The sequence below is a fragment of the Argentina silus genome (genome assembly GCF_951799395.1).
Source record: "Argentina silus genome assembly, chromosome: 15".
NCBI classification, from domain to species: Eukaryota; Metazoa; Chordata; class Actinopteri; order Argentiniformes; family Argentinidae; genus Argentina; species Argentina silus.
The window spans coordinates 16,859,070-16,886,394 of record NC_139669.1 but is presented as its reverse complement, the minus strand read 5'-3'; the positions used below and the strand labels follow the sequence as shown (position 1 = coordinate 16,886,394).

Here is a 27,325-nt window from a genome sequence, read left to right as displayed (position 1 = left end):
GCGCCCGTGCTTTGTCTCCGCTGATCGGGGTTGATAGAATATTCACATTTCCCCCCTAAATATCAGCTCTTGAGAATCTGTTGAGCAGCTGCATCTCAAGGACAACGTGCCGCGATCTACACGTGTCTCTGTCATTCAAGAAATGACGACAGAGAACAGTAGGTATGGATGCTATCCTGTTTTTATGCAAGAGTTTGCATTGATGCACTGACAGTGAGTGCTATGGTTTTCCCCGGTATACGCAGCCGGCACATTTAGCTACAATGTAGCTAGCTAACTGATACTACCACTACTTGTACTACGAAGACTGTTAGCTTCATGTTCGATAGCTTCTCTCTACCGTGCTGACATGCTAACTTTTACCGCTGTAGAATGTAACACATGTTTTACCCGGGGAATGCACCAGCTACTTTGCAGTTAGCTTCCTAGCTGTGCTGAATCTGAAAAAAAAAAATATCAGGCGAGGGGAGGGGACAAACTAGAATGCATGCATTTCGATGCATGCCTTGAATGCATTGGACCGTGGATGCATGCACCGGTGTTGCAAGGTTGCCACGGTAACGCTGAAATCTTGACATTGTGCAGCGTGTTAGCCGGGTCACCCTGCCTGGTGCTAGTTGTGTGCAGACAAGCTAGCAAGCCAGCCAATCTTGTTTGTTAGCTAGCTAGCTGTTTTTCCTTTGAATGTGAACAGGCCTCGGCAAGCTAGCTTGTTTTTTTGTGATTTGCAGATTCATGTCAGTTCACATTGCTTACTAGCTTCACTTTCTTGAACCCATGGCTACGGCGAGAAAACTCATCCAGACCAGAGTCGAGGAAACGAACTTGGAAGACGAGCACAGCAGTAGCGAATCACTTCGCGCCTATGACGCAAAATGTCAATAAACATAGCTAGCTTGCTAAGCTACATAGCAAAACTAGCTAACGGGGAATTGAAATCCGTCTGTTGAACTGGCAGTAAGCGCATCGGTCAAATTCACTAAGCTTTTGCACTTATAAGCTGTTGTTTTATTTCGCTAACGTAGTTAGTGTGTATTTAACCAGCGCGTCGTGTAAACAATTTTCCCGGGAGATACAATGACTACCTAAGCACCATTGATGGAAACGGTTGATGGCCTATTTGAGTTTAGGTCCCTCTATGACCAAATTTGTGCATACGTATAATTTCTCTCTCTTCTCCAAACACCATACAATCCTATTTGTTTCAGCAAGTTGAGTATATTGGTGACGAAACTTCATGAGTACTTGAGTCATTATTCAGAATCAGGAGGAAAATATTCAGGCCCAAGTCCCACAAGTCTCTGGTGGTGGAGAGTGATATGCTCTCTGGGTGGAGAAACTGAAGTATGCACTATAACAATGAGACCATGGGGATAAGTAGCCTTTGCTGAATCCTTTTTATGTCAGGGCTGGCTGACTGTGGTTATGTTACAGTTATTGTTCTGTATCTTTGGGTTGCACACTGTATTGCTTGCATGAAGTTTGTGGCTTAGCACTCTGCTGGTAGTCATCAGACCATTTTGATGTTCCTCTCCCAATATAGACCTTGAGAATTATGAGAATTACATTTTGGGCCATCCTTTCAACCATTCTTTACTGAAGTCAACATCAGTATGTGCTTGGTTTTTAGCGTTATGCAGTTAGACCCTTAGGGTATGTTTTTTTTGCCACTGAGATTCTTTCCTTGAAGTTGAGTCTGGAAGTTGAGAACTGTGACCAACAAGTAGACTTGCAACCTGATCTTCATGTTGTTGTTAGTTTAGTCGACTGTTGCTGTTTCTTGGCCGCCATGTTTTGATAATTTGTAATTCTTTAGCTGTTGATATAGAATTTCCTCTCATTCACAGGTAAAATGAGTAAGGCATCCACAGAATCAAATACAGACCAAGTGATGGAGGAGGTAGGTCTCCTGAGAAACATTGTTTTGTCTATCCTAGTTTCTCCACCCACATATCTTTCCACATTAGGCCTTTGATTTTACTGTTATTTTTCTTAACTGTTTTTTTTTTTTTTTTTTCTTCAGGCTGGGAGCTCAACTGAGACCATGAGGCCTTCATCTTCTCGCTCTAAAAGGTTGCTATGGCATTGGGGTCTTGACTCTTTACACACACACACACACACACCAACCAACCAACCAACATCAACATCTACACTTGCTCATGTATGCAATTGTATTCTCCAACAACTTTTCAGGAAGCCTACTGTTGTAACCAAGCACACTGGAGTAGATGAATCAGACACCTCAGATGAGAGTGGAAATGAAGACGCCACATCAGACAATCCCTCCGACTGCGACATGGACGGCTTGCCCAAAGGTACCGTGGACTGTCCGAGTAGGGTGTTGCTGCGGCTGATATCATGTTTTATTGCTGATTTTGGTCTGTCACTGTAAAAAAGGCAGGTTTCCACATTGAACAATCACATTTTTTTGCTGTTGAGGTGGATGTTTGAGGTTATTTCTTGTTTTTTTCTCCTTTCTTTCTGCCCTATCTTAGGCACTTTGGTCGTGAGACCAGAGCCAGCTGGAAATGAAAACAAAGATGACTTCAGAGGACCAGAGTTCCGTAGCAGAGGAGCCATGAAGCTCAGAGTAGATATCCCACGGAAACGGGATGGTCAGTCTCTTATTATGAACACATTAATATACTTATAAGTACTCCTAGATAATATACATTATGTTAATCAAGTTTGTAAAAGGTATTGGGGCAATAGTCTGAGGAATATATTCATAATGATAGTATTAAATCATTAAGGTTGTGCCCATTTCCTGAGTGGAACTGATATTCAAATGGATCTCAACTGGAGTTGGCATTCTATTAAAACAGATTTTCTTCCCTGTCTTTCATGCCTTTTTCATCACAGACGATATTTTGCTGGAGAGAGTGAATTGCACTGCCTGCGGTCAGCAAGTGAACCACTTTCAGCGCAACTCTATCTTTGAGCATCCCATGCTCAAAGTGCTCATTTGCAAGGTAGACATTCATCTGATGTACCTGTTAGACTTAGACGAAACATAGAATAGTGGTAGTGTGGTAATATGCTAGCTAATCAATATGTCTTATGAGTAGCATTGGAACAACTTGCTATTTTGGTGCATGTGTTTCTGTATTATATTTTCCTTTTCATTACTGCTACTCCCCAAATGTTTCCTCTGCCAGTCATGCTACAAGTACTACACAAGCGATGACATCAGCAAAGATTCGGACGGAATGGATGAGCAGTGCAGGTAGGAAACCTGAAAAAGATTCCAACTGTTCAAGCTTGATTTATGTCTATAGTTGATGCATTGAGCCCTCAGTTTACCTGTCCAAAAGGTAACGTAAATGATCCCATCCTCAGGTGGTGTGCTGAAGGGGGCAACCTGATTTGCTGTGACTACTGCAACAATGGCTTCTGCAAGAAGTGCATCCTGCGCAACTTGGGCAGGAAGGAGCTGTCAGTCATCACTGATGAGAACTGTAAATGGAATTGCTACATCTGCAGCCCAGAGCCCCTTCATGACCTGACCTCCAACTGCCACAGTGTCATGCAGAACCTGCAGCCGCTGTGGAACAAGAACCAAAAGAAAGAAAGAAAAGGGCAGAGTGAAGGCAAAGGGCACAAACAGGGCAAAGGCCACAAATCGGTCGTCAACGGGAAAGAACATCCCGAGGGCTCCGGGATGCTGACGTTTTCCTACAAGGCACTGCAAGTTCCCAAAGAACTGGTCAAGAAAACGAAAAAGCTAATTGAAACCACAACAGGACTGAATAACACTTTTATTAAGTTTATCCAGCAGGCGACAGGGGAGCAAGGAGGCAGTGCTGTCAGGCATAGGCACTTGAAGGCCTTCAAATCTGTGTTGGCTGATCTGAAAATGGCCCATGCTGCCCTAGAGGAGGCTTTGGAGCCTGAATTCAAGAACCAAGACATGCATAATGGAGATGAAGGGCTACACACAGAGAGGAATAGCACTGATAGAGTCGCGTCTAACTCTGACCACACTGAGAGCCAGGTTGAGACTCTAAATGAGGTAAATGACAATATGGATGACATGCCTGATGACGACCAGGAGCCAGATGGAGTGGAGGATGAGGTGTCAGATGAGGCTGAAATGAAGAAAAGCCCTGTCTATTCCCTAGAAGGAACTCAGGACCACACAGACGCCAATGAAGCCAAAGAAAAGACTGTAAAATCTGAAGAAGACGCCAACTGTGACGATGGGCCTGCATCAGCTGATGAATCGTCCCTTGATAAGGATATTGTCTCTGTCCCTCCTTCCGTCCCTGACGAACTCTTTCAGATGGTGGAGAGTCTTGCCGACTCTACGATGCTATCACAGGGGAATGACAGCACAGAGACAGAAGTGAGTGAATCACCTAAGCCCGCCGCTTCCAACAGGAAGTCAGCTGATTCTCAAAAGGACCCTCCCAAAGTGAAGAACCTGATTGTGAAGTTGACGCCTGTTCCAGTGGTGACTACACGGGTGTCCAGGACCAAAAGTAAGGACAAAGATGGAGGTAGAGAGAAGGAGAGCAAGAAGTTGGGGAGAGAAGGAGAGCAAGAAGAAGAGCAAGAAGTTGATGGAGCTGCATCCCCGGAAAACAGTCCTCCTCATAACCGGTGGTCCTCTAGAGTGAAGACCACGCCAAAGCGGAAGCCAGTGGATGGCGAGATTAAGGCTGACCCATTACAGGACGACAGTGACAGTGACTCTGACGGCGAGAGCCAAAGCAAGGCGTCCAAGAGGACAAAAAGCTCCAAGAATAAACGGACCAGGGGAGCCAATGCTTCCTCTGATGTCAAAATGGAAGAATCTGACTCTGATGAAGTCCCAGACATCCTTCTCCAGACTGCTGCAGCAGGGCACAGCTCAGAGGAAGACCAGGATGGTAATGCAGACGGCTCTGGCAGGAGTGTGAAGAAGTGTCTGTTCAAGCTCAACAAGACATCCACCAAATCACAGGAGAGGGAGAAGAAGTCAGCCAAACGCAAACTGAAGACCAACTCCTCTGACTCTGAACATGATGGTAAGAAAACCTCCACCGCAGCCAAGAAGGCATCCAATAAGAAGCAGAACGGCTCTGACTCCTCTGACTCTGACTCTGAACATGATGGTAAGAAAACCTCCACTGCAGCCAAGAAGACATCTAATAAAAAGCAGGACGGCTCTGACTCCTCTGACTCTGAACACGATGGTAAGAGAACCTCCACCAGAGCCAAGAAGGCATCTGATAAGAAGAAGCAGAACGGCTCTGACTCTGAACACGATGGTAAGAGAACCTCCACCAGAGCCAAGAAGCCATCTAATAAGAAGAAGCAGAACGGCTCTGACTCCTCCAACTATGACTCCGACCTGGAGAAAGAGATGAAGAGCCTGAGCAAGCTGGGGACTGGGAAGAGGAGGTCCAGCCGGGTTAAGAAGCAAGGGGACAAAGAGACCAAGGAGGGCAAAAAAGAGATTAAGGCTGGGGATCGAAAGAGGTCCTATGAAAAGAAACGCAAGTCACACAGAGGCAAAGAAGCCGCTAAACAGCAATCATCTTCGTCCAGTGAGGATGAGGAGGAGAGGGAAGCCCAGGGTGGGGAGTCTGGAGAAGACAGTGACCAACAGCAGATCAAGCCCATTGTGGAGGAGAATATGGCAGCAGGAAGGCACACTTTCCACCAGTCTTCAGGTGAGTGGGTTTGGTATTACTAGATGAGGGATGTAGAACCGGAAGTCACTAGTGTCGTCGGAAGTCATCTGATGTGTTGATTTAATCCACTGGCTTGGATTGTCACATTTATTTGCTGAGGTCAGGTTTGTTAGTTCAGAACAGGGACAAAAGCTTGCACACACAGCAGCTCTCCAGGAGGGAAGAACACATCTAATCCCTTTACCACTGTATCTCTCTTGTAGGGGATGAAGGTGAGGGCAAGCATGATGCATCTCAGATGGCTGATGATGACGACGACGAGGACCCTGAGAATAGGTATGTCTCTCAGACCCAAGCCTTTTTTCAACTCCTTAACATTACCCCAACTCTAGCCCAAGTGTTATGTCCAACACTTACCAGAACCCCTAATGACTGGCATCAGTTTAATCTCCAACCCTCTTAACCCACCTTAACCCACTTTCTCTGCAGCTATTTTGAACAGTTTGTATTCATACAAGAGCAACATAAAACAATTCTTGAGTGTTTCCCAAGCATTTGATATTCTTCCTTGTCCAAAAACTTTTCCTGTTATTATTCCTCAAAGAATTGCTAAGAAGATGCTCCTGGCACAAATCAAAGCTAACTACTCATCAGGAGCTGAGAGCTCCTCAGATAATGAGGGCTCAGAGAAGGAACACAAGAAGTCCTCAAAGAAAACTGCAGAGGACGATGAGGATGGAGAGCAGGACGGTGAGCTACCTCTACTTTATACTGTTCATCTCTGTCAACCCTAATGACGGGGCTCTTTCTTTGCGAAAATGTAGTTGGTTCATTTGCCATGTTACTGCTCCTATACCCTCCTACAGACGATAATGAGGATAATGACGATGATAACGACGATGACGACGACGACGATGATGATGATGCTGGGGTCTCTGGCTCTGATGTAGACGTGAAAAAGAGTGGCCGCCGTCACCGTCTTCTACGTCACAAACTCTCCCTGAGTGATGGCGAATCAGGAGACAAGAAACCAGCCACCAAGGGAAAGAAGAAGAAGAAGGAGACCAAGAGGAAGACCAGACGGAAAGGTAAGGACACTGTTTGCATGGGCATGCCTGTGGAGGGGGGAAAGGGGTGGGGGCACTGCTGTGTTCAGCGTCTATGGATCAGGGAACCCCTTTTCATCCTACTCTGCAAACTAATGTGACTGTTGTAGAATTACTTTGTAAGGTGTGGCAAACATTATGCTCTTACTCTTTTTTTTCTTCTTTTTTTTTTCTCTCTCTCCACCCCACTTTCTCTAGAGGGTAGTGATGATTCTGCAGACTCAGACTTTCAGAAGTCTGAATCTAGTAGTGAGACTGCAGTGAGTGAGGAGCTCAGCGAATCAGAGAAGGAGGGGCCCCGCCGCAGGACCAGGTGCCTTTCCTTAATAGCTCTCCTAATAATGGGAACGGCTCAGATAACTCTGAAATCTGATCCTCAGGCAACACAAAGATGTAGTCTACAGAACGTAGCCACTTCACTGTGCTTAAGAGGCAGAGATAATGGGCCTGTGTGGCTCAGTTGGTATGGCACTAGCAACAGTTTCTGCTGGGACCATATATACAAAAATGTATGCACTGTAAGACGCTTTGAATTTTAAAAAATAATAATAAAAATTGCCACAAATTTGTATGTTACATTTTATTATTGTTATTTATATATATATATATATATATATATATATATATATATATATATATATATATATATATATATATATATATATATATATATATATATATAATGCATCCTCTTAGACTGACCCTGTTTTCTCTCCCAGATCCTCCAAGAGGAAGGGTGAGGACAACCAGAGAAGTTACCACCAGAAGAAGAAGCGTCGCAGGATCAAGGTGCAGGACTCCTCCTCCAGCAATGAGAAGGTATTGAGGGACAAGTGGCTGCCATCCTGTTTCCCTCCCTAAAATGCATCCATATTCCTTTCTCCCATCTTTGAGCTAATCATTGATCTGCATGTTTTTAGATACATGAAGGCAGAGATTCCACTCTATGGCTTTCACCAATCCAGTCATGTGATAGAGAGAGTATTGACTTAAGTAATGACTTCAAGGAACAGTAAAGGGAATAGAATTAGGGATTTAGTCGAGGGTAAATGCATGTTAACACACTGTTACCATGGTGAATAGCATTTACCAACCTTTTGTGACAATGGGCCTCATGCAGAAACATTCTTTTAAATGACTCTTATATTTTCTCTTAATTTTCTGTTAAGTGAAAAAAATAAGAGAAGTCAACTCCAGATGCACCAAACGTTCTTAACCATCCAAATCTGCTCTTACCCAGGCGTGCTGAATGATGAATCCCACTTGATCATACTTTGGAGGCGCGTGGCCGAATGTTTGTTATTAGCATAGGTAACGCCCCTAAACACTATATAAGGGCAGGTGTGGAGGCACAGGATTTGACCGGTGTGTGTTTCACCTAAGTTGAGGCTCCAGAGTATTGCACAAATCTGAAAGCAGTGCTGTTGGCAATCTGAAACGGCTCAGCAGCCATTCATTCATCTCATCAAATGGATCTGTGCTATCTCTAAAAATGTGTTCTCTGTGTAAGGCCTGGATGGCCAAAGCATCTAAGGGCAGTATATCAGCCATGGGTTTTTATAGTCTTAATTTGGATCATTGGACAAATAGTATTTCTTTAGCCCACAAATGTAATAATCCAATCATTATAATTACTGTAAAACATATGATAATCTAAATTTGATTATATGATGTTCATGCGTTTTTTTTTTATGTTCCTCAAATATAAAACTTCCTTGCGTTGGACAAACAATTTGTGGACTGTGAAAACGAGATGTTTTTTTTCTTATCTTGGTAAGAGTGCTCTTGACCACTCGTAAAATGTTCTCTTACCTAAGAGAAGAGCAAAAATAAGGAGACATTGGTGAATCACAGAAATCAGTGGGTACTAACAAAATAAGAACACATCGTGGATACAAACAAAAATAAGAGGAAGTTGGTTCGTATATCGCTTCGTGCATTAGGCCCAATAAGAGGATTGTAGCGTTCACGTTTAGTCAGGTTCTCCTGTGTACAGCATTGACCCTTGTTTCTACCACTACCTCCCCGAGGAGGGATCTTTGAACAGGGCCCAAGAGTGTAATTGGGTGGTGTAGGACATTGGTCAGTCTGATTGGTTGACTCTGAGGCTGAAGATTAAGGGGTGATATTTGATGTGGTGTTCTTGTAGAGTGGCTCTGGAGAGGATGAGGGTGACGAAGACGACAAAAACTCTCCCAAGGGTCGCAAGAAGATTCGTAAGATCCTGAAGGACGACAAGCTGCGGACAGAAACGAGGGATGCCCTGAAAGAAGAGGAAGACAGGAGGAAACGCATCGCTGAGAGGGAACAATTGAGGGACAAACTCAGAGAGGTAAAATGTCTGTCCATCAGTCGACGTATTTTCTCTCTAGGAATTTCTGAAAAATGTGCCCTTTCATGTTTGTTTGAGTGCATTTAATGCTGTAGATAGATTTATAATATCAGTTTCCACACAAAGGTTTGGCAGAGACTTTTGGCTATATTTTGTTAATAGCACAGCATATCTAATATTGATAATCTAACACCACTGTAATTATCACTGCAAATTGGTGAGTTTGTGCTGATTTAGTGCAAGAAAGGTAAAATAGAATGAATTAAATGAGGCTTTAATAATACTGTATACTTGTACAACTATCACAAGGAGAATACTTCAGAGAGAGAGAGAGAGGATGGATGACAGGTCAATCAAATAATGCTACTCATGAAGAGAACCACACGACGGGACAAAGAAAGAAGACATGCTATTTCATGACCCCTGCTTTTATATCATTTACAACCACAGTATTTAAATTAGGTTACCAAGGAGACCCAACCACCATTCCTCTTATCAGTCTTACAATGATCATCGCAGCTCTCACACCTCTCAAGCCACAGAGCTCCCAGCCGTCTGTCCTCCCGGGGACGGGGCTCTCATTGTCGGGGACAGAATAGCTCCCCCTTCAACGCAAGGTCACTCACAACACATTTTACATGACTAGGAACGATTTAAAAAGAGATTGTCAAGAAAGTGAAAAACAAAGTACAATAGCCAAAATACAGCACATGGTGAAAAGAAACAAAAACAACAGAAATATAGAGAGGTATCTCCCTTCCTCTTCCTCTCTCCCCCTCCCCTACCCCCCTGTGTCAGGTGATCGTGGTGAAGGCGGCATCTCAGGAGACCTGTCCCATCACCACTAAGCTGGTGTTGGATGAGGATGAGGAGACGAAGGAGACCTTTGTTCAGGTGCACAGGAACCTGGTCACCAAGCTCAAGCCCCACCAGGTTGACGGTGAGAACAAAGTGTTTCTATCTTGTTGTGTTTTTGTTCTCTTCCTTCGTTGTTGTTGTAAAGTGCATTGTCTTGCCTTTCTGTGTATGAAATGTGCTATTTAAATAGGATGGATTGATTGAACAATGGCTCACTTGATCGCTGAAGATAATTGACAACATGTTGATCGTAGAATAGGATCTAAAGTGTGAAAGGCTTTGACTTCTAAGTCGAGCTATGAGTTTTTCCTAATATATGCTCTGCGTTTGTCTCTCTTCTAGGGGTGCAGTTTATGTGGGACTGCTGCTGTGAGTCGGTGAAGAAAATCTCAAAGTCTGCTGGGTCTGGCTGCATCCTCGCCCACTGTATGGGTCTGGGAAAAACACTGCAGGTCAGGGGAATTAGCTGTGCTGCTTGATGTAGACTTCACTGTGCCCGGTCCCTCTTTCTGTCTCTCAAGGTTGGTTGACTGTCTCACTGCAGTTCCTGTGTTGTCCTCTAGGTGGTGACGTTCCTCCACACCTTGCTGCTGTGTGAGAAGCTGAACTTCACCACGGCTCTGGTGGTGTGTCCTCTCAACACTGTACTCAACTGGCTCAACGAGTTTGAGAAGTGGCAGCATGGCATGAAGGACGAGGAGAGCTTAGAGGTGAAGAGTTTTTTTTGTTGTATTTATGAACTTGGAATTGTGCTTGATTTAGCTCGCCTTGCATGCAGCGTTTGCACATGAGACTGTTCCATTGGTTCCATTGTGCCTTACAAGTTCAGTCATGCACAGCTACCATTCAACTTAATAACTCAACTTAATGTTTTCTAGCTAGAGTGAGAGTGACAAATTCCTTATTTCTATTGTTGAGCTTTTTTGCTGGCATTGCGGTGTATAATTATGTGTGTGTGTGTGTGTGTGTGTGTCAGGTGACTGAGCTTGCCACAGTGAAGAGGCCCCAGGAGCGGGCATACGCTCTGCAGCGCTGGCAGGAGGACGGGGGCATCATGATCATCGGCTATGAGATGTACCGCAACCTCACCCAAGGCAGGACTATCAAGAGCAAGAAGCTCAAAGAGACCTTTCAGAAGTCGCTGGTAGACCCAGGTAATGTAGTGTCGTAGAGAAATGCCATTCTTCCTCTGAACAACATGGCCTCAGACTCTGAAGCTGCTCTATGGAGAGGCAGCAAAATACCCCACCCTTTTGAAATATCGTTCTCGTTGTATGTGTATGTGACACCTGATGTTTACGGTACGTGTGTGTGTGTGTGTATTCTCTGGCAGGCCCAGACTTTGTCATCTGTGACGAGGGTCACATCCTGAAGAACGAGGCGTCGGCCGTGTCCAAAGCCATGAACTCCATCAAGACCAGGAGGAGGGTGGTGCTGACAGGAACCCCCCTGCAGAACAACCTCATAGAGTGTGAGTCTCTCTCTCAGCCAGCGCATGTCTCTGCCAAAGAAAAGTGACTGATAGTATGAAGTGGGCTTTGTACGGAAGACTGGCTTGATATACACTATTTGTGTGTATGCTTGTATATGTGTGCATGTATGTATGTATTTAACCCCCCCTCTCTCCAGACCACTGCATGGTGAACTTCATCAAGGAGAACCTGCTGGGTTCAGTGAAGGAGTTCAGGAACCGTTTCATCAACCCCATCCAGAACGGCCAGTGTGCCGACTCCACAGACCAGGACGTGCGCGTCATGAAGAAGAGAGCCCACATCCTCTACGAGATGCTGGCGGGATGCGTCCAGGTATGGGATGCGTCCCACCCTCCCCAACATTACAACCTTACAACAACCGTTGGGTGGAAGAACACAAGGCAATCCTGACCTGAGCAACACTGACCTCTGTCTACTGTCTCCCCACAGAGAAGAGACTACAGTGCGCTGACTAAGTTCCTGCCTCCGAAACATGAGTATGTGCTGGCAGTGAGAGTGACACCCCTCCAGGTTAAACTGTACAGATACTACCTGGAGCACTTCACAGGTATGAGTCACGCTGTACTGAGACACATTTTTGATGTCACCTTCAACTCATGCACTTTAATCTGGAGTCTGCTGTTTTCAATAGATGGTTTTTGGACTATGTATGTTTTGTTCTTTCTTTTTTGTTGAGTTAAGTGGTGTTATGGCCGGCCGTGTGTGTGTGTGTGTGTGTGTGTGTGTGTGTGTGTGAGAGTGGCAGCTGGCAGAGTGCCGCAGGCGGGGTATAAGCCTAGTTTCCCACGTCTCCCTCTCTAATGAAGAGCTCTGGGAGAGAGAGGCTGTGGGGGAAAGAGACGGAGAGGGAAAGAAGGAGAGAGGGAGGGGGGTCAGTCCAGTGCCTCATTAGACCAGGTTTTCCACTGTGCCCACCGCTGGTGCTCTGGTGTTGAGACTGCCCCTCTGGACCCCCAGGCTGCTTTCTCTCCACTGAAGACCACCGGCCTCTCTGGAGGGGGGATGACTGGACTTATTTTTATTGTCCCCATCTCCCTCCATTTCTCTCTCCCTCCCTCCTTCATCCCCCCTCATGTAAACTTCAGAGACCTGGACATGTTGATATTAACTCCTGAGCCCCCCCAGCTCTAAAGAGGCCATTCCGCTGGCACACACAGAGCAGACAGAGCTGAGATGTGAAGCTGAAGCGCTTTAGCTACTCCCATTGGCTTATTTCAGTAAGCCGTTAATCAATCTGAGGGAGTTCAATAGACACTTTGTTTGTAGATTAAGCTTGTAAAGGTCCTGCAGCCTCCAGGCTTATCACTGAGGTAATGGACTATACTTTCTACTGAATTTCTAATTAAATAATAGAATAGAATTTCAATTGAATTGAACTCCTAACCAAAGTAACTTGCTTAATTACTGCAGCCCCACTTTTTACCTCCTCCTCCCTTTAGTGGCAGCGTAGAAAAAACGTATGTTGTACTTGTTGAAATTGTAACTTAGATGATATGTGAGTGTGAGGGAGTGGTACCTCAGCTGCAGCTGTGCTTTTGGTACAAAACACACACACACGCGCGCTTACACACTCTCTCTGCGCAGGTGTGGGGAACGCCTTGGAGGGGGGCCGGGGCCGTGCCGGGACCAAACTCTTCCAGGATTTCCAGATGCTCAGCAGAATTTGGACCCATCCCTGGTGCCTTCAGCTGGACTACATCAGTAAAGAAAACAAGGTGAGGGGAGCGAGACAAGTGTCAGCCCAACCACACACACACACACACACATGAAATAAGTACAAACCAAGTACAAAATAAGTAGAAAAATGAAAATGCAAACAGTTAGATAAACCCACACCCCAGGGTAGAAACACACATCTGCACAGTGGCAGAATTTCCCCCCACTCATCAGTTTGTGCTGCCCGTGCTCCTGCTCTCAGTGCTGCTCTGAGTGTGTTTGTGATCTTTCTGTGGTCTGTCTCAGGGGTACTTTGACGAGGACAGCATGGAGGAGTTCATCGCCTCAGAGACAGAGGAGTCCTCCATGAGTATGAGCTCGGAGGACGACAAGAAGAAAAAGTAAAACCACACGACCATTGACGTTACACAAGTCTTGTGATTTAGATCACACTAAACTGGGATTCTTTACTCTGCTGAGCTGAGCCTTCTGTCTCTCTACCCTCCCTCCTTCTCTCTCCCCCCTACTTCCCTACCTCTCCTCCCCCTCTCTTACCCCTGGCAGGAAGAAGAAGAAAGGGAAGGGGAAGAAGAAGGTCTCAGATGATTCTGACAGTGATGCCCTGGAGGTGATCAAAGAGTGGAACACCAGCTCACGAGGCGGAAACCCCGAGAGCCGCAACAGGGCGGAGCCTGTAGAGGAAGGTAGGAAGTGAACATGGAAATGGAACAGTGGGAATATTCTGTAATATAATGGAAGTGGATGGGGTCCGGTTTCTGCAAGTTGCTAAATGAACAGGATGTAATGGCTTAAAAGGTGTCTTGGGAATGTCGACTGGAGTGAGGGTGTCTTCTTATTTACAGACATTTGATTTGGGAGTGAACTATACCTTTAACCATCAGAGTTAACCTCTGCCCCCCCCCCCCCCCCCACAGTGCGGCCACCCACCAGCCCCGGCTCAGGCACCCCCGCTCATGACTGGCACAAGGAGTTTGTGACAGAGCCTGACTCTGAGATCCTGGATCATTCCGGGAAGATGGTGCTGCTCTTCGAGATCCTGCGCATGGCCGAGGAGGTGGACGACAAAGTGTAAGCACTGCTGAGCTTTGCTGTAAATAAATGTTTAAAAACAGCACATTGGTTTTAGATTAAAAAAAAAAAATTGTGTAAAAGCATTCCAGTTAACTTTTAATTTTTACTTTTTTGCTCAATTTAAAAAAAAAACCTCTATATTTATGACACATGACAAGTGTCAATTCAGAGTTGATTGGACTTGTTGAATGTGCCAAAGTATGACTTGTAGTGCTTGTGTACATCAAATAGTAACTTGTGACAGTATGGTGAGTTGATATTTGAGTGAATTTGATTGAATGCCCAGTGATCTCTCTGTTCTCTAGTTGTCTAGGACTGTTTTGTATAGTGTGTTTTTGTGTGGACCCCCTGGGAAGTGGAGCTGTTGCGATTGTAACAGCGAATGGAGATCCAAATAAACAGATAAATACTTCTCTCCTTTCCTCTGTCAGGCTGGTCTTCAGTCAGTCCCTCATCTCTCTGGATCTTATTGAGGACTTCCTGGAGTTGGCTGGCAGGGCCAAAGAGGAAGGCACGGAGTCCATTTACAAAGGTAGGCCATGGCCACTCACATCTCACAAACACCCAACTGTGAGTTGATGGGACGGTATTATGGTTTGGATTCAAGTTCTTCTAATCACCGATGACTTCTCTATATTACAAAGCAGTTTCTGTATAATCAAGCAACTAGTGGGGAAATTAATGGGGTTCAAGGAGCACAGCTGCTCTCATTTGTAGTCTTCAGACAGCATCTACTGTACCGTTGTCTGCCTTTTGTTTAATTCTTGTGGTTTTACACTGCAGTCCAACACAGTTTTAGAACTCACCAAACCACTTGTGAGGTAGAAAGAATGCAAACAGAGAAAGCTGAAGTACTTTCATGTGTAGACGTACATTTCACACTCATAAGACTGCCCACATGCAACATGCATACTGACACACACACACACACACACACACAGCCTCTGGCGTAAGGTCATGTTCCTAATTAAACTTCAGCAGCTGTTTTTGCTTTCATTTTGAAAATGATTAGACCTTGACTTTTTTTATTCCACCAAAAAAATGTTTGCTTAAGGGTTTGCAATTTGTAATGAAAAGATCACAGTGCTGTAATTGGAAACATACTGAAATGTTAGTTATGAAGGCAGGCGGGGGAGCTGCCATATTAAAGGCTGAACACGGCTGGTATCCATGAAACCACCTATCTGTTCATACTTAACCTAAAGCCACCATGTTTAAAACCACCTAGATGTGTTTGTTCTTGAGCATGAGAGGTCTAGGTCTTGGAAACCGAGACTAGAGAAAATGCTGTAGTAGACATGACTGTAGTAGACTATGAGAATGTGGATCATGAAACGTCTGTCTAACTGTGGTGTTTGTGTCTGGAAGGTGATGGGAAGTGGTTCAGAAACATTGACTACTACCGCTTGGATGGCTCCACCAACGCACAGGCCCGGAAAAAATGGGCAGAAGAGTTCAATGACACCAGCAACATTCGGTAAACACACCTTGAGTTCAGATGTGTGCAAATGATAGCCCTGTTTTATCCAGATATTGGCTATATGGATACAGGGAAGTTAAGATGTATCCAAGTAATTGTCCCATACTGGACTACTAGAATACCTTGTTTCTGTACCCCTTTGGGGCTTGACACACCACAGGGCCGACCCGAACCATACTGTGCCGGCTCTGATCATTTCTCCTTACATAGTTTTTTTTCCATCACTGTTTTAGCAACTGTGGTCGATGCGTAACCAGGCTAACCCCGTTGAAAAATGCGGGTATTGTCTCTCACCTCTTCTAACCTTCCTCCCTGTCCTGTGATCTCCAGGGGTCGCTTGTTCCTGATCTCCACGCGAGCTGGATCTCTGGGAATCAACCTGGTGGCGGCTAACAGGGTCATCATCTTCGATGCTTCCTGGAACCCCTCCTACGATATCCAGAGTATCTTCAGGGTTTACCGTTTCGGTCAGCTCAAGACCGTGTTTGTCTACAGGTTCCTGGCTCAGGTCAGCATCTAAACCTGCAGGGGTCACTTGTATTTATCTGCGTATGCGCTGTAATAGACCACAGAGAAAACCATGCCCCTATTTTGAGAGAACACAACCTTGACCCTGACTCTTTGGACCTCAGGATGTAATCCTCTTCCTCTCCCCTCCTCAGGGTACCATGGAGGATAAGATCTATGACCGTCAGATTGCCAAGCAGTCTCTGTCCTTCAGAGTGGTGGACCAGCAGCAGATAGAGAGGCACTTCACCATGAATGAGCTGACGGAGCTCTACACCTTTGAACCTGACCTGCTGGACGACCCCTCAGAGAAGAAGAGCAAGAGAGCCACGCCCTTGCTGCCCAAGGTGTGTTTTTGTGTGTGTGAGCGCGAGTGTGTGCGTGTGCGTGCATGGGTTTGTATGTCTATCAACTATGCTTTGCCAGTCAAGTTTCATAATGACTACAGTACACAGAAGAAACAGACAAAATACCCGTTTAACGATTGCCCTAATAAAAATGTCCTTTACCAAAACAGCACTGAATGCCCTTTAAAATGCCAAGTTGACTTTTGGAAACCTGTGCTGTAGAGTGTGTGCTGCCTTTGAACTTTAGCGCTTCAGTGATAAACCCTCTTGTTTACTCTTGCGGCCGGCCCGTATCCAGCCTCCAGCCTGCTCTCCTGGCTCTTTCTATCGTTCCCCTCGTTTCCCGTCCTCTCCTCTCCTGGGTGCAGGTGCTGTGTCACTGGATCGGGCCCCCCCAAGGCCCTAGGCCCCCTGTGGTTTAATGAGAACACACGGCCCTTAGATGGGCTGTCCAACCGCACACAGCTGCACAGATTCCTCTGTTTACTGCTATTTACCAAATAGTGTTCATATTGCAACACCGCGGCACACTAGCACTGCTGCCCCTCTCTGAACTTGGGCTGATCTCCTCTATCTGCTCCCTCTCTTCTCTCCTGTAATTTTTCCTTTCTCCATCGGCAGGCCCTCTGCTTTGTCTCCTTGGAGGCTTCCTTTCCTTGTAACCTTTCCTTATTGAGAGCATGTCTTCTAGTTAGCATTTGAGATGTTTCGTTCACTTCTCCTGTGTTTTTTTCATATCAGTGCAGTTGAAGGAAAGAAGACCGTCTGAAAAGAAGACCCGTCTGAGTGCAAATTTGGAAAGTCTTTGTCAGTCTGTGTCCAGCCACAGCACAGCTTTGCTTCATATCAACACAGATGAGTTAGAACTAGGTTGGCTAGGTTTCCCCCCACGGTGCTCTCAACCTCCGTACTCCCTCTCATCTAGAAGCCTACGTTTAGACCAGCGGTCGTGAAGGGAGTCTTGACGAGGAAAGATGTGTTCATTGGGACACAGCCCGTGAGATGTGTATGATCTTTAACAAGCCTTCTGACATTTATGTGACACAGTATTAAAGATGGAGAGCCTGACCGGCGCTTTAACGAGGTGACCTGTTTTGGCCGGGGGGTTAACTGTGATGTGGCAAGAGCGCTGCAGTATTACGGAAGGAATTCACTGCCTGGAATAATATGAAGATGAGTCAGACATGCTCCAAAGCCCTCAGCCAAATATGCTCTGAGTATATGCACAGGAGGAGAGAATAGTTCTACCAGGGGCAGATACTCTTATGCCCTCTTCATTTCTATTCCCTGTCTAGTATTGTCCTCTTTGGTATCTCTTTTGTTTTAGGGAGTCATTTAAGATGACAGTAATTGGCCCGTTGTTGTCAAGTGATATTGTAAGTAGCCATAGTGGCAGGTTCTTTTTGAATATAGTTTTTGTTTGGCTGGCATTTAGATATGATGGGTGTAAAGGCTAAACCAGTGCTGTAGTATAAATCAGTGGGGTATTACACATGTCCTTTTTTTGGAGAGAGAGATGGGGAGGGAAAGAGATTTATATATCTGATGGGATTAGTTAAAGCCCAAGACTAGTACAATAGGCCCAGTCACTACAAGATGGTAGTCTCCTCCGTCACTCCCCTTCTTACCCAAAGTTGGGAGACGGCGGCCTCTGTCTCCCTCCCCTCTAGTGAACCTGTCTGACCCTACGGCCTGCAGCAGCCCTCTCCTTCCCCTTCTCCTTACCCCACCCCAGCTCTTCCTCTCACCTTAGCCTCACCCGCTCTCATCCTCGACCCCTCCTTCTCTCCCCTCCACCTCACCCCCTTTCCTCCCCATGCCATCTCCAGGGCCATCTGTTCCACTGACTCACCCATTCGTCTGAACTTTCAAAGGAGCTCTGCAAAGTTGTTTTTCTTTTCCCCCCTCTGTCTCTCTACCTGATGAAGGGTCATTATTGGACCCCCTCTCTTTAAGAAGTCCTCCTGCTCTTCAGAGAAACTAATTGCAGACAAAGGAAGCGCCGGGGCGCAGACACGAGAGCACGCCCCCACTGGCCCTCCAGCCCAGCCCCACCCCCACCCCAAACACAGACCACGCAGCACACACACACACACTCTTTCTTTGTCTCTCTCTCTCACAAACATCTTCGCAATAATGTGTGGAATAGTGTATGCGTATAGTCAGACACACTACCCTACGCAGTAGCAGGCAGTGGGCGGGCCCTGGTGTGTTTGTTGACAACAGGTGTTGGGTGGGAGTTATAGTCATTAGCTCCTGTGCTAGGTCCCCTGCGTGGCGGTAGGGAGGCAGTGATGCTGGGAGCAGGATCAGGATCAGACCAGAGGAACACGCCACACTGGGTCATTAAGAGCAGTAACTCAGCTGGCCCTTAATGAGCCACAGTCCAGATGTGCCACTGCCTGAAACCAGTCTGCTTTAACGTCAAGCCTGGATTAAAGTCTCTGTGTGTGTGTGTGTGTGTGTCTGTGCGTGCTCCTGTCACAGAGCCCAGGAGAAAACCTCTCCACTCTCATCCCGTCTCTCCTCTCCCACACCACTCTTTTTTTCTTTTCTTTCTTCTATGAAATGTGGCCATTGATTGACAGATGAACCCAATGACTGGCCTTTATGTTTTGGATGCATTAAGGACAGCGTACTCCTCCACGCTGCAGGGGTGGAGGTCTGATGTCAGGCACAATGCCCGACATGAAGTGCTCACTGCTGAGAGAAACTGTTTACAATAGGCCGGTGGGGTTATGTGTATCATTTGCGTGCAGCTGGGGAGAGAGTTTTGACTGGCTGAGTTTAGGTATTACAAATATCTCAACCCCTCGCATTCCTGCAGTCGGGATCCTACCCCGGCCCCCTCGGTTGCTATGGTTAACGCACCTGCGTGTTAGAAGCAGTCTCTGGCAGGAACGGCCTCCTGGGACCAAAAACGTTTGGTCAGACGCTATGCAGCGGCTGGAGCGCTGAACAACACTCTGAAAAGACCAACCTCCTCCAGCCTCTCCTTCCATCTCCTGCTCCCACTCTAACTCTCTCCATTCCTCCCTTTCCCTCCCTATCCCACCCTCTACCTAACTCTCTCTCATACCTCACCTTTCCATACGACCCCACCCCCCACCTCTCTCAATTAGCTCCCTCTTTCTTTTCCCTCCTTCCCTCTCTTTCCCCATCTCCCTCCCTGTTTCTATATCTTTTCCCCTCCCTCCTTACCCCTTTCTTTCCCACCCTCCCTCTATCCCCCACCCCCGTGAGGTTCTCTCTGTTAAATCGAGGTTTATTATTGTGGTAATGAGAGAAATAAAATAAAAGCGGTGAATACATGGGGTGCGTTTAAAACCTTCTGAACACAATGAGCTGCACTTTAGAGGCAGGAAATTGGCTTAACAGGGGTTGAGAGTGTTCTCAGCTAGAGTAAATATCTGATAACACGGCCAAACGTCTGAACAGCAACCGAAGCAATTAATGCTGGGGGGAGAGGGGGGGGGGGGGGGGGGGGGTGTTTAAATGCATCAGAGCTTTTCCAGTTAAGCACCATCTAAAGTCTTAATGGCGAAGTACATGTGGAATCTCCGTGCCAAGTCGTAAAGTATCCTACATGAGGCAAGTTTATATGCTCGCATGTTTTCATCTTTGTGATGTGGGGGGCTGCTCTGATTCAACACTGCTTTTATTTAAGGAGCAAAGGCAGGGTTAGGCTGCTTCGTGTACAGTCACTTGGCTTACGGGAAGAAAAAAAACCTGTCAATTGTTCACTCAAACCAGAGAGAATATAATTAGATACAGATTATGTCAACGTAGGCAGGTGCTGACTTGGGAGTGCTTCTGCTAGTATACTAATTCTCATCATTCTACCCTTTCTCCCCCTCTTTCCCTCTCTCACCCCCCTACCCCCCTCCCTCAGTGCTTGGTACTAGCCAAGCTCTCCAGCACCAGACATGCTTTACATTAATAGTTAATTTGTCGATCCATTGTTCAATAAACTGCACTTTCCCATGCAAACCCACTGCCTGGAATTAGAATGGGAGGTTATGAGGGTCTCAGAGCATTGAGGTGTGTGCATGTGCACACGTCTTCAGACCTGAGCATCTAGGGCTGTGCATAAAAATCGATAGTTATTCTTTCACAATACTGTGCCGATTATCCAGCCGTATTGTATGACTATAGTATTGTGACCCATATGGTGTGGTGAGGCCCTAAGCACCACTACCCCCTCCTATAATGCACAATTGTCTTGCACACTCAGAAACACACTCTCTCAAGCGCACACACACTGTGATCAACTGCCAAAATTCCTCCCCAGATTTTGTTCCTTTGAAACCCTCTTTTCCTACCCCCCCTTCCCTGTAGTTGAGTGGGGTAATTTACCTCTTCTCCCTCTCTGAGAATCTGCCCACCCAGCGTCTCTCTCTCTCTCTCTCTCTCTCTCTCTCGCTGTGCCCCTGCAGTAAGGCGATAGGCTTCCCCCTCCGGCTCCTGCAGGATGACAATAGCCCAGGTCTGGTTACCTACCATCATTAGCGCTGGTTCGGAACACACACACACACACACACACACACATGCACACACAGCGTGTCTGGACGAGAGATGGACCGGACCACCCCAGAGCCAGAGCTGGTGGGGATTACTCAGGCATCCCAGAATGCAATGCATGGGTGGTGTCTGTGTTGTCATTTGACCCGCAGGCTCTGTGACCCGTATCCACGCTCGTTTTCAATATTTGGTTGATAGTGAAATTCAATCTCACACACACACATTCACATATGCTCAGTTTATCTGAAAGGTGTCTGACAATCAGCGCCAACCCACCAATCTTGTTTGGGTCTGTGTGGATTTCCTAATGAAGCCAAAAATTAAAATGCGCACTCTTGGACAAATTTGGTCCTACCAAATTTTAAACCAATGTCCCCCCTCCCATTGCCTCATGAACTTGACCCTGGTCTTGCCTTGGCAGGGCAGTATAGTGTGGATGCCTCCTCTGGCAGGCAAACTCTTATGTCCTAATTGGTGAGTGGAGCTGCAGCCCAGAGCCTCTGCTTGATGGGCTCTGTCGGGCGGGGGGACGGGCTGGGGCTGGGCTCTGTCGGGAGGGTGGGGGGGGGGGGGGGGGGTGGCTGAAGCTGAGGCTGAGGCTGGTCCTGGTCCTGATTGTACTCCTTGTTGCCAGATGGTTTTATTTTCCAGCCATCAGCCGTGGTTAGCCCTCAGGCAGGGTGTGCAGGGTGATCTGTGTGTCTGTCTCAGGGCCCTGTTACTCCTACCTGTCTCAGCCACCTTATCTCAGTCTTCGGTGGGGGTTCAAGTTGGTCTAAAAATAGGACCCTCATCTGGTTGGTTGGTGGGTCCTTCTTCTCTGTGAAGGATCCAGTTTCGCCTGGCCCGGCCCGGTGTTTATTTTCTGTTTATTCAACACAGGTTTGCAATCACTGCTTAATTTGATAGTGTTCGGCCCTTCTCCTTTTTTTTTTTTTTTTTCTTTTCTTCTTAACTCTGACGTGTATGATTAATTTTGTTTGTAGCAGTGAACTCATTGTCACTGTTCAGAGAGCGAGAGGGAGAAGGAGAGAGAAATGATCAAACGAGTGCAGAGCTGAACCCTTCCTAGCTGTGTGTAGGGTGACCTCCTCCGGTGTCGTTTCCAGATTGCGGAGGTCCATTTAATGTAAAGCAAAGGCGAGACAAAGAAAAGCAAACACAAGCTGCTCAGAGTAATGTAAAGCACGTTTGTGTGACCGGGGCCTGGCCCACAACTCCCTTTTTTACTCAGGTATTGTTTTCAATAACAGTGTTGTCATGGAAACCCAAGTCGCATGAAAGCGTCTGAATCATGTTTTTTATAAAACATGTCCTCTCTCTCTCCCCTCCTCTTTTAGGTTTTGATTAGTCTAAAATAAACTGTGTGTGTCTCTGGGAGATATTAAAAGGCTCAATGAGACTTTAGCCTGACTGACCCTAAGCGTCTCTCCCTCCACAGGACACCTTCCTGGCAGAGTTGTTGCACAGCTACAAGGACCAGATCGTTGGCTACCATGAACATGACTCCCTGCTCGACCACAAGGAGTCAGAGGCCCTGAGCGAAGAGGACCGCAAGGCCGCCTGGGCCGAATACGAGGCTGAGAAGAAGGTGTGTGTGACTGCCCCCCACACACACACACACACGCACGCACACGTCTCGCCTCGCTCCATATCCCTCTGTCTACATTGACATCTAATTGCAAGGTCAACTATGTGGCTGTGTTTGTTTTTGGCACGGTGTGTGAATCAGAATTGGTTTGAGCGCAAATCTGGCCAATCACAGTGTCACAGTGAGCAGGCTGATGACAGGGCCACTCCTCAGCCTGTGATGTCATCTCCCAGAGGACTTTCAGCTGTTTCGCTCTGTCGGTTAATTGTCAGACACACACACACACACACACACACACACACTAGTCTGCTAGCTGTTCTCTGTGTGCAGAGTACTCTTCTCTTTTCTCTCTGCACACCACCTCTCCTCTTCCCAGCACTCCCCCCCCCCCCCCCCCCCTCCTCTTCCTCCTCCTTCTCTCTCCTCTTCTGTAGTATATGTTCGTGGGTAATTAGTATGGTTTGTTTGGAGAGGGGGGAGAGGGGGAGAGAGGGGGAGAGGGGCTGCTGTAAGGGAGCAGGTCTCCTCTCCCTCTGGGTAATCCTAGAGTCTAATTCACTCTAATGATTATTTTTCCAACTAACTCTCCCTCCTCTGCCCTCTCAGGGTTTTAAGCTTCTCTGCCTTAAACAGAACAGGGGAAACTCTCATAGGAAAACAATAGCACGGCTTTACAATGGAGGCTTTCAACTGCTCTTTACTCTGATATGTTATGCGTCTGTCCTGCATCTCGCATGTGGAGTAATGATAGATTAGAGCCTGCATACAAGGACTTGATGAAGATCCCCTCAGTCAGAAGGAGAACAATGGAAAGTGACCCTCCCTCTGTTTCTGTCTTCACCTCTGAAGGATGGGCCGTAGGTGGCCGCTGGCTTAGGTGTATGTATTTCATATTTGCAGCTCAGGAAATGGGGAAACTGTGAGAAAGTCCTCTGACGCCCAAATCGAAACTGAACACTGGAGCCGGGAGTCTCACAGGGATGACTTTAGCTCTGCAGAGAACTTAGAATGAACTCTGCTATAAATTGTGGTTTCGAACAGTACATCAGAAACTCTCAAAGGCAGAGTTTAGGCCGTGTGTGTGTGTGTGTGTGTGTGTGTCTAAGTGTCTACGGCTGCAGTTGAACTCCACTGGGTTGCTTCTGGGTTGTTGGTAGTCAGTGTTTTTGAGTTCCCATGACATGAGACAGAAGCAGCTGTGTGTGGTGTGTGTGTACACTGTTTGGGCCTGCACACCTGCCCCTGGCCAGGTCCAAAAAGCCACCCTGATACACACTCGCACACGTACACACCGGATAGCCAGATTACAGGGCAGGGACAGGAGCATCTGCAGCAGAGGCTCAATTACACACAAACACCGGCATCCTGCTGGCCTTTACAGGGACAAGACTGTTTACTGCAGATAAACACACACACACTCACTCACATACAGCCTCAAACACTCACACAGGAGGACTTAACCAGAAGGGTATGAGAGAGAGAGAGAGAGAGAGAGAGAGAGAGTATTTGTTTGACTTTGGAGCAGTGTCGTCCCTCTACATATTCCCAAGAAGCGTTTTGGACATAAGCTGAAAGAAATCACACCAGTGTCACTGATGCATGCAAGCTAGACAAGACCCCAGTGAGCTGACATGCCTAGTGTGTCACTCACGCTGAGAGCATCCAGGCTTTCCCACGTTACTCTCCTTCAGATGGCAGCTAACACCTTCCTGATTGACCTGTTCTAATCCCGCTGTTTTCTCTCTCTCTCTCTCTCTCTCTCTCTCTCTCTCTCTCTCTCTCACTCACTCACACACTCTGTATTTCAGGGTCTGTCCATGAAGATGAACTTCCCAACCCAGATGGACATGGGGGCCTCCAACTACTTCCCCTTCAACGTGGCGGCTCTGGCCTCCATGTCCAACCAGCAGCTGGAGGTTAGTAATGAGCTCCACATGCCCCCGGCCCCCGAGCCCTCCCCGCCTGAGCCACGCATTCCACAGACCCCGCTGCTAATTGTGACATGAGTCCGCTTAGGGCCGCCAGCCTGCTACCCCACCAGTTGGTGCTCCCCTCCGCTGTTGCCAGCTGCTATTTATATAGAGGGGCGGGCTGGAGAGGAGCGTGCGACAGGACTGGGAACGATGAGGAGGAATGTGCGTTTGATACGTGTATCTGAAGACATGCTTATTTTCTCTCTCTCTCTCTCTCGTGTGTGTGTGTGTGTGTGTAGGAACTGATCAACCAGGGCCGTCAGAAGGTGATGGAGGCGACCAACGATCTGAAGACTCTACCCAGAGAGTCACTGGAGGACACCATTGGCAGAGTGGTGAGTGACGGGAGGAGGGCCGCTGTTCTAGGTTCAGCGTTTAGTCTGAGGGACCATGAGTATGGTGTGACAGTAAGGTGTATATGTACACCCCTTCTATGTACATGCTGGGTAAATTCAAATTTACTTTAAATATACAGGTGCTCCGGTTTAGTGGGAAGGGGAAGTCTGTATACAAGTTGATTGAATAGTGTTGTCATGTCAGAGTGTGTGACTAACGTGTGTGTGTGTGTCTGTCTCTCTCTCTCTCCCTCCCAGTGGAAGGAGAATCCAGAGCTGACAGAGAATCAGGTGCAGTCTATGGCTCTGGGCCGGCAGGCCAGCGTGGAGATGGAGCTCAAGCGTAGGGAGGCCGTCTACAGAGACGTCCTTGGCAAGCAGCAGACGGTAAGCCCTCTCAAATATGTCTCCTTCACCATAACCATCTCCCTGAACCAAACACTACCTCAAACCTACCTTCCTTAGCTAGGCTCAGACACCAACCCTCAAGTTAACCCCTTTCCCACAAGGTGATCACCAGCTGTAAGCCTAACCTTTCTCTTTCTCTTTCTCTCTCTCTCTCTCTTTCTTTCTTTCTTTCTTTCTTTCTGCAGCTGATGATGTATGTTCAGAAGGTGATCACCAATCGTAAGGTGCGGGAGCAGCAGCTCGCCATGGCCAACCAGGCCACCTTCCTGAACCAGCTGGCCATGCAAAACGGCATGCTGGGAGCCTCAGGTCTCAGTCAGATGGAGCTCATGGGGCTCTACCAGCAACTGGGGGCCCTCCAGGGTCACGGCACGCACCCCGCCATGGGCAAGAACCCTGGGCCCTCCAAAGGCCTGTAGGGGGGCCCCTCACTGTCTCAGAGGCCAAGTCTCAAATGATACCCTAGTCCCCAAGCAGTGACATTGGTCAAAAGTAGTTCTCTACCATCGGACTTGGTCTGGTCAAAAGTAGTGCACTATATGGGGAGGGGGGGGGGGGTGAGGTGTCATTTGAGATGCAGGCATGGTCTACTCCTTTCACTTGCGACCCCAGTGGGACTGAGTCACACAGAGAAGACCCCCTCAACGTCCTTCTTTCTCTAATTCACTGAGAGTAGGAGAAAATAAAATGTATAGGGACTATATGAAGGGGTGTTTAGCAATTTCATTAGAAATTCTGTATATACCGCCTTAATGTTATTCAAGTTCTATCTTCATTTTTCATGTATTTAAAGAAGAAAACATGTTTTACCCCAAATGCTTCTAAGCATTGCGTTATTCTTTTCCCCTTAAAGGAGGGCTTGTTAATTATTTAAACTCTGTTGTTTTTTATACAGTTTTAAATGCCTAACTAAACCTGAGTGGGACCATAGTGTTGCTGGTGACAGGATTCTATGATGCAAAGATCTAGATGATTTTATCCCCAATAGATTCCTCCACCAAAATCTACCTGCTAGCAGACAGCTATCGGTTCTGTAAAGTCCTGCTCTTTTGGGAGATACTGATACCATGACGAGACAAAAAAAATAAAACATTTAAAAAAGTTATGGCCTTATTTCCATTTCCTAAAAGTCCTGTAAAATAAATTTGAGATATGTTGAAGACCTCTTTTCTATTCTGCTTTTAGCCATTTACACTAGTTGTCGCTGATCATGGTTATGGAATGCTTGTGTTGTTCAAAACTGCCTGCTGGTTCCTCTGGACTTTTTGTAAGCTCATGTAATCGTTGTCAAGTGTTGCCTAGCATAGCACTGTGGGTCCTGTTCATCGTTTATGTTCCACTTGTGTTGCATCCAAGCCTGGGTGAAAGCCTGGCTTTTACAAAGCAGGATAAAGTTAGCCAGCTAACTCTAGCTAACTGATTCCTTATTCCCAGTAATCTGTAAGTTTGATTTTCAACTAAGAAATCAGGATATAATTCCGTGGTTATCATGGTTAGATGGCTAACTCCTAGATTCTGCTTCATGAAAGATTCATAGCTTAAGTTGTACTTAATTTCTCCCTAGCAACCTAGTTGCAAAGCGGAAAGGGAATAGCAACTCAGTGTAAAATCAGTGTTTTGCTTGTCTGGTAGAGGTGTGGGCCTGGAAGAAATAAAGTACTACTTCAGCTATGATTCCAGCTTTCAATAATGTCACCTCAGGGCATCAGACTAGGTCTCACCAGACTGGCACCCAGACTACCTGTACTCTCTTCTTTGGCACATTTTAGCTTCTAAATTATAAACTGGTGTAGCTGTTTTGATGATGAACTGATTACTTACTTGTGGGAGACCGAGCTCCTTCGTTTGCACAAGGTGTATTTCAGAAATGTAGAGAAACGTGTGGCCCTCCTAAGAATGTTCTCATGTTAGCAAATACACCAACTTGTTTTGCCATTAATCTGTTCTGCTATTATCTTGATAAGTATTTAATATAACATTTAATAAAGTGACCAAAAGGGTGACCGCC

The 27,325-nt window shown here is 46.6% G+C and overlaps 1 protein-coding gene across 2 annotated transcripts; it reads left to right on the top strand.

The window, feature by feature from the left end:
• Nucleotides 1–27,325, top strand: atrx (ATRX chromatin remodeler). 2 transcript variants are annotated; one of them, XM_083685510.1, is made up of 34 exons: nucleotides 1–162; nucleotides 1,848–1,900; nucleotides 2,024–2,073; nucleotides 2,194–2,315; nucleotides 2,496–2,615; nucleotides 2,863–2,972; nucleotides 3,159–3,226; nucleotides 3,340–5,657; nucleotides 5,882–5,954; nucleotides 6,223–6,368; nucleotides 6,485–6,706; nucleotides 6,923–7,037; nucleotides 7,444–7,543; nucleotides 8,874–9,056; nucleotides 9,855–9,996; nucleotides 10,257–10,366; nucleotides 10,478–10,624; nucleotides 10,891–11,068; nucleotides 11,248–11,385; nucleotides 11,544–11,719; nucleotides 11,837–11,954; nucleotides 12,992–13,122; nucleotides 13,370–13,464; nucleotides 13,628–13,767; nucleotides 13,999–14,152; nucleotides 14,587–14,687; nucleotides 15,524–15,632; nucleotides 15,966–16,143; nucleotides 16,298–16,489; nucleotides 22,452–22,601; nucleotides 24,410–24,517; nucleotides 24,814–24,909; nucleotides 25,168–25,296; nucleotides 25,503–27,325. In XM_083685510.1, exons 2-34 carry the CDS (start codon nucleotides 1,853–1,855, stop codon nucleotides 25,734–25,736), a joined length of 6,501 nt encoding a protein of 2,166 aa, XP_083541636.1. In that variant the 5' UTR covers nucleotides 1–162; nucleotides 1,848–1,852; the 3' UTR covers nucleotides 25,737–27,325. The 2 variants fall into 2 exon arrangements, with proteins under 2 accessions (XP_083541636.1, XP_083541637.1); XM_083685511.1 differs by lacking the exon at nucleotides 1–162 and adding an exon at nucleotides 529–557.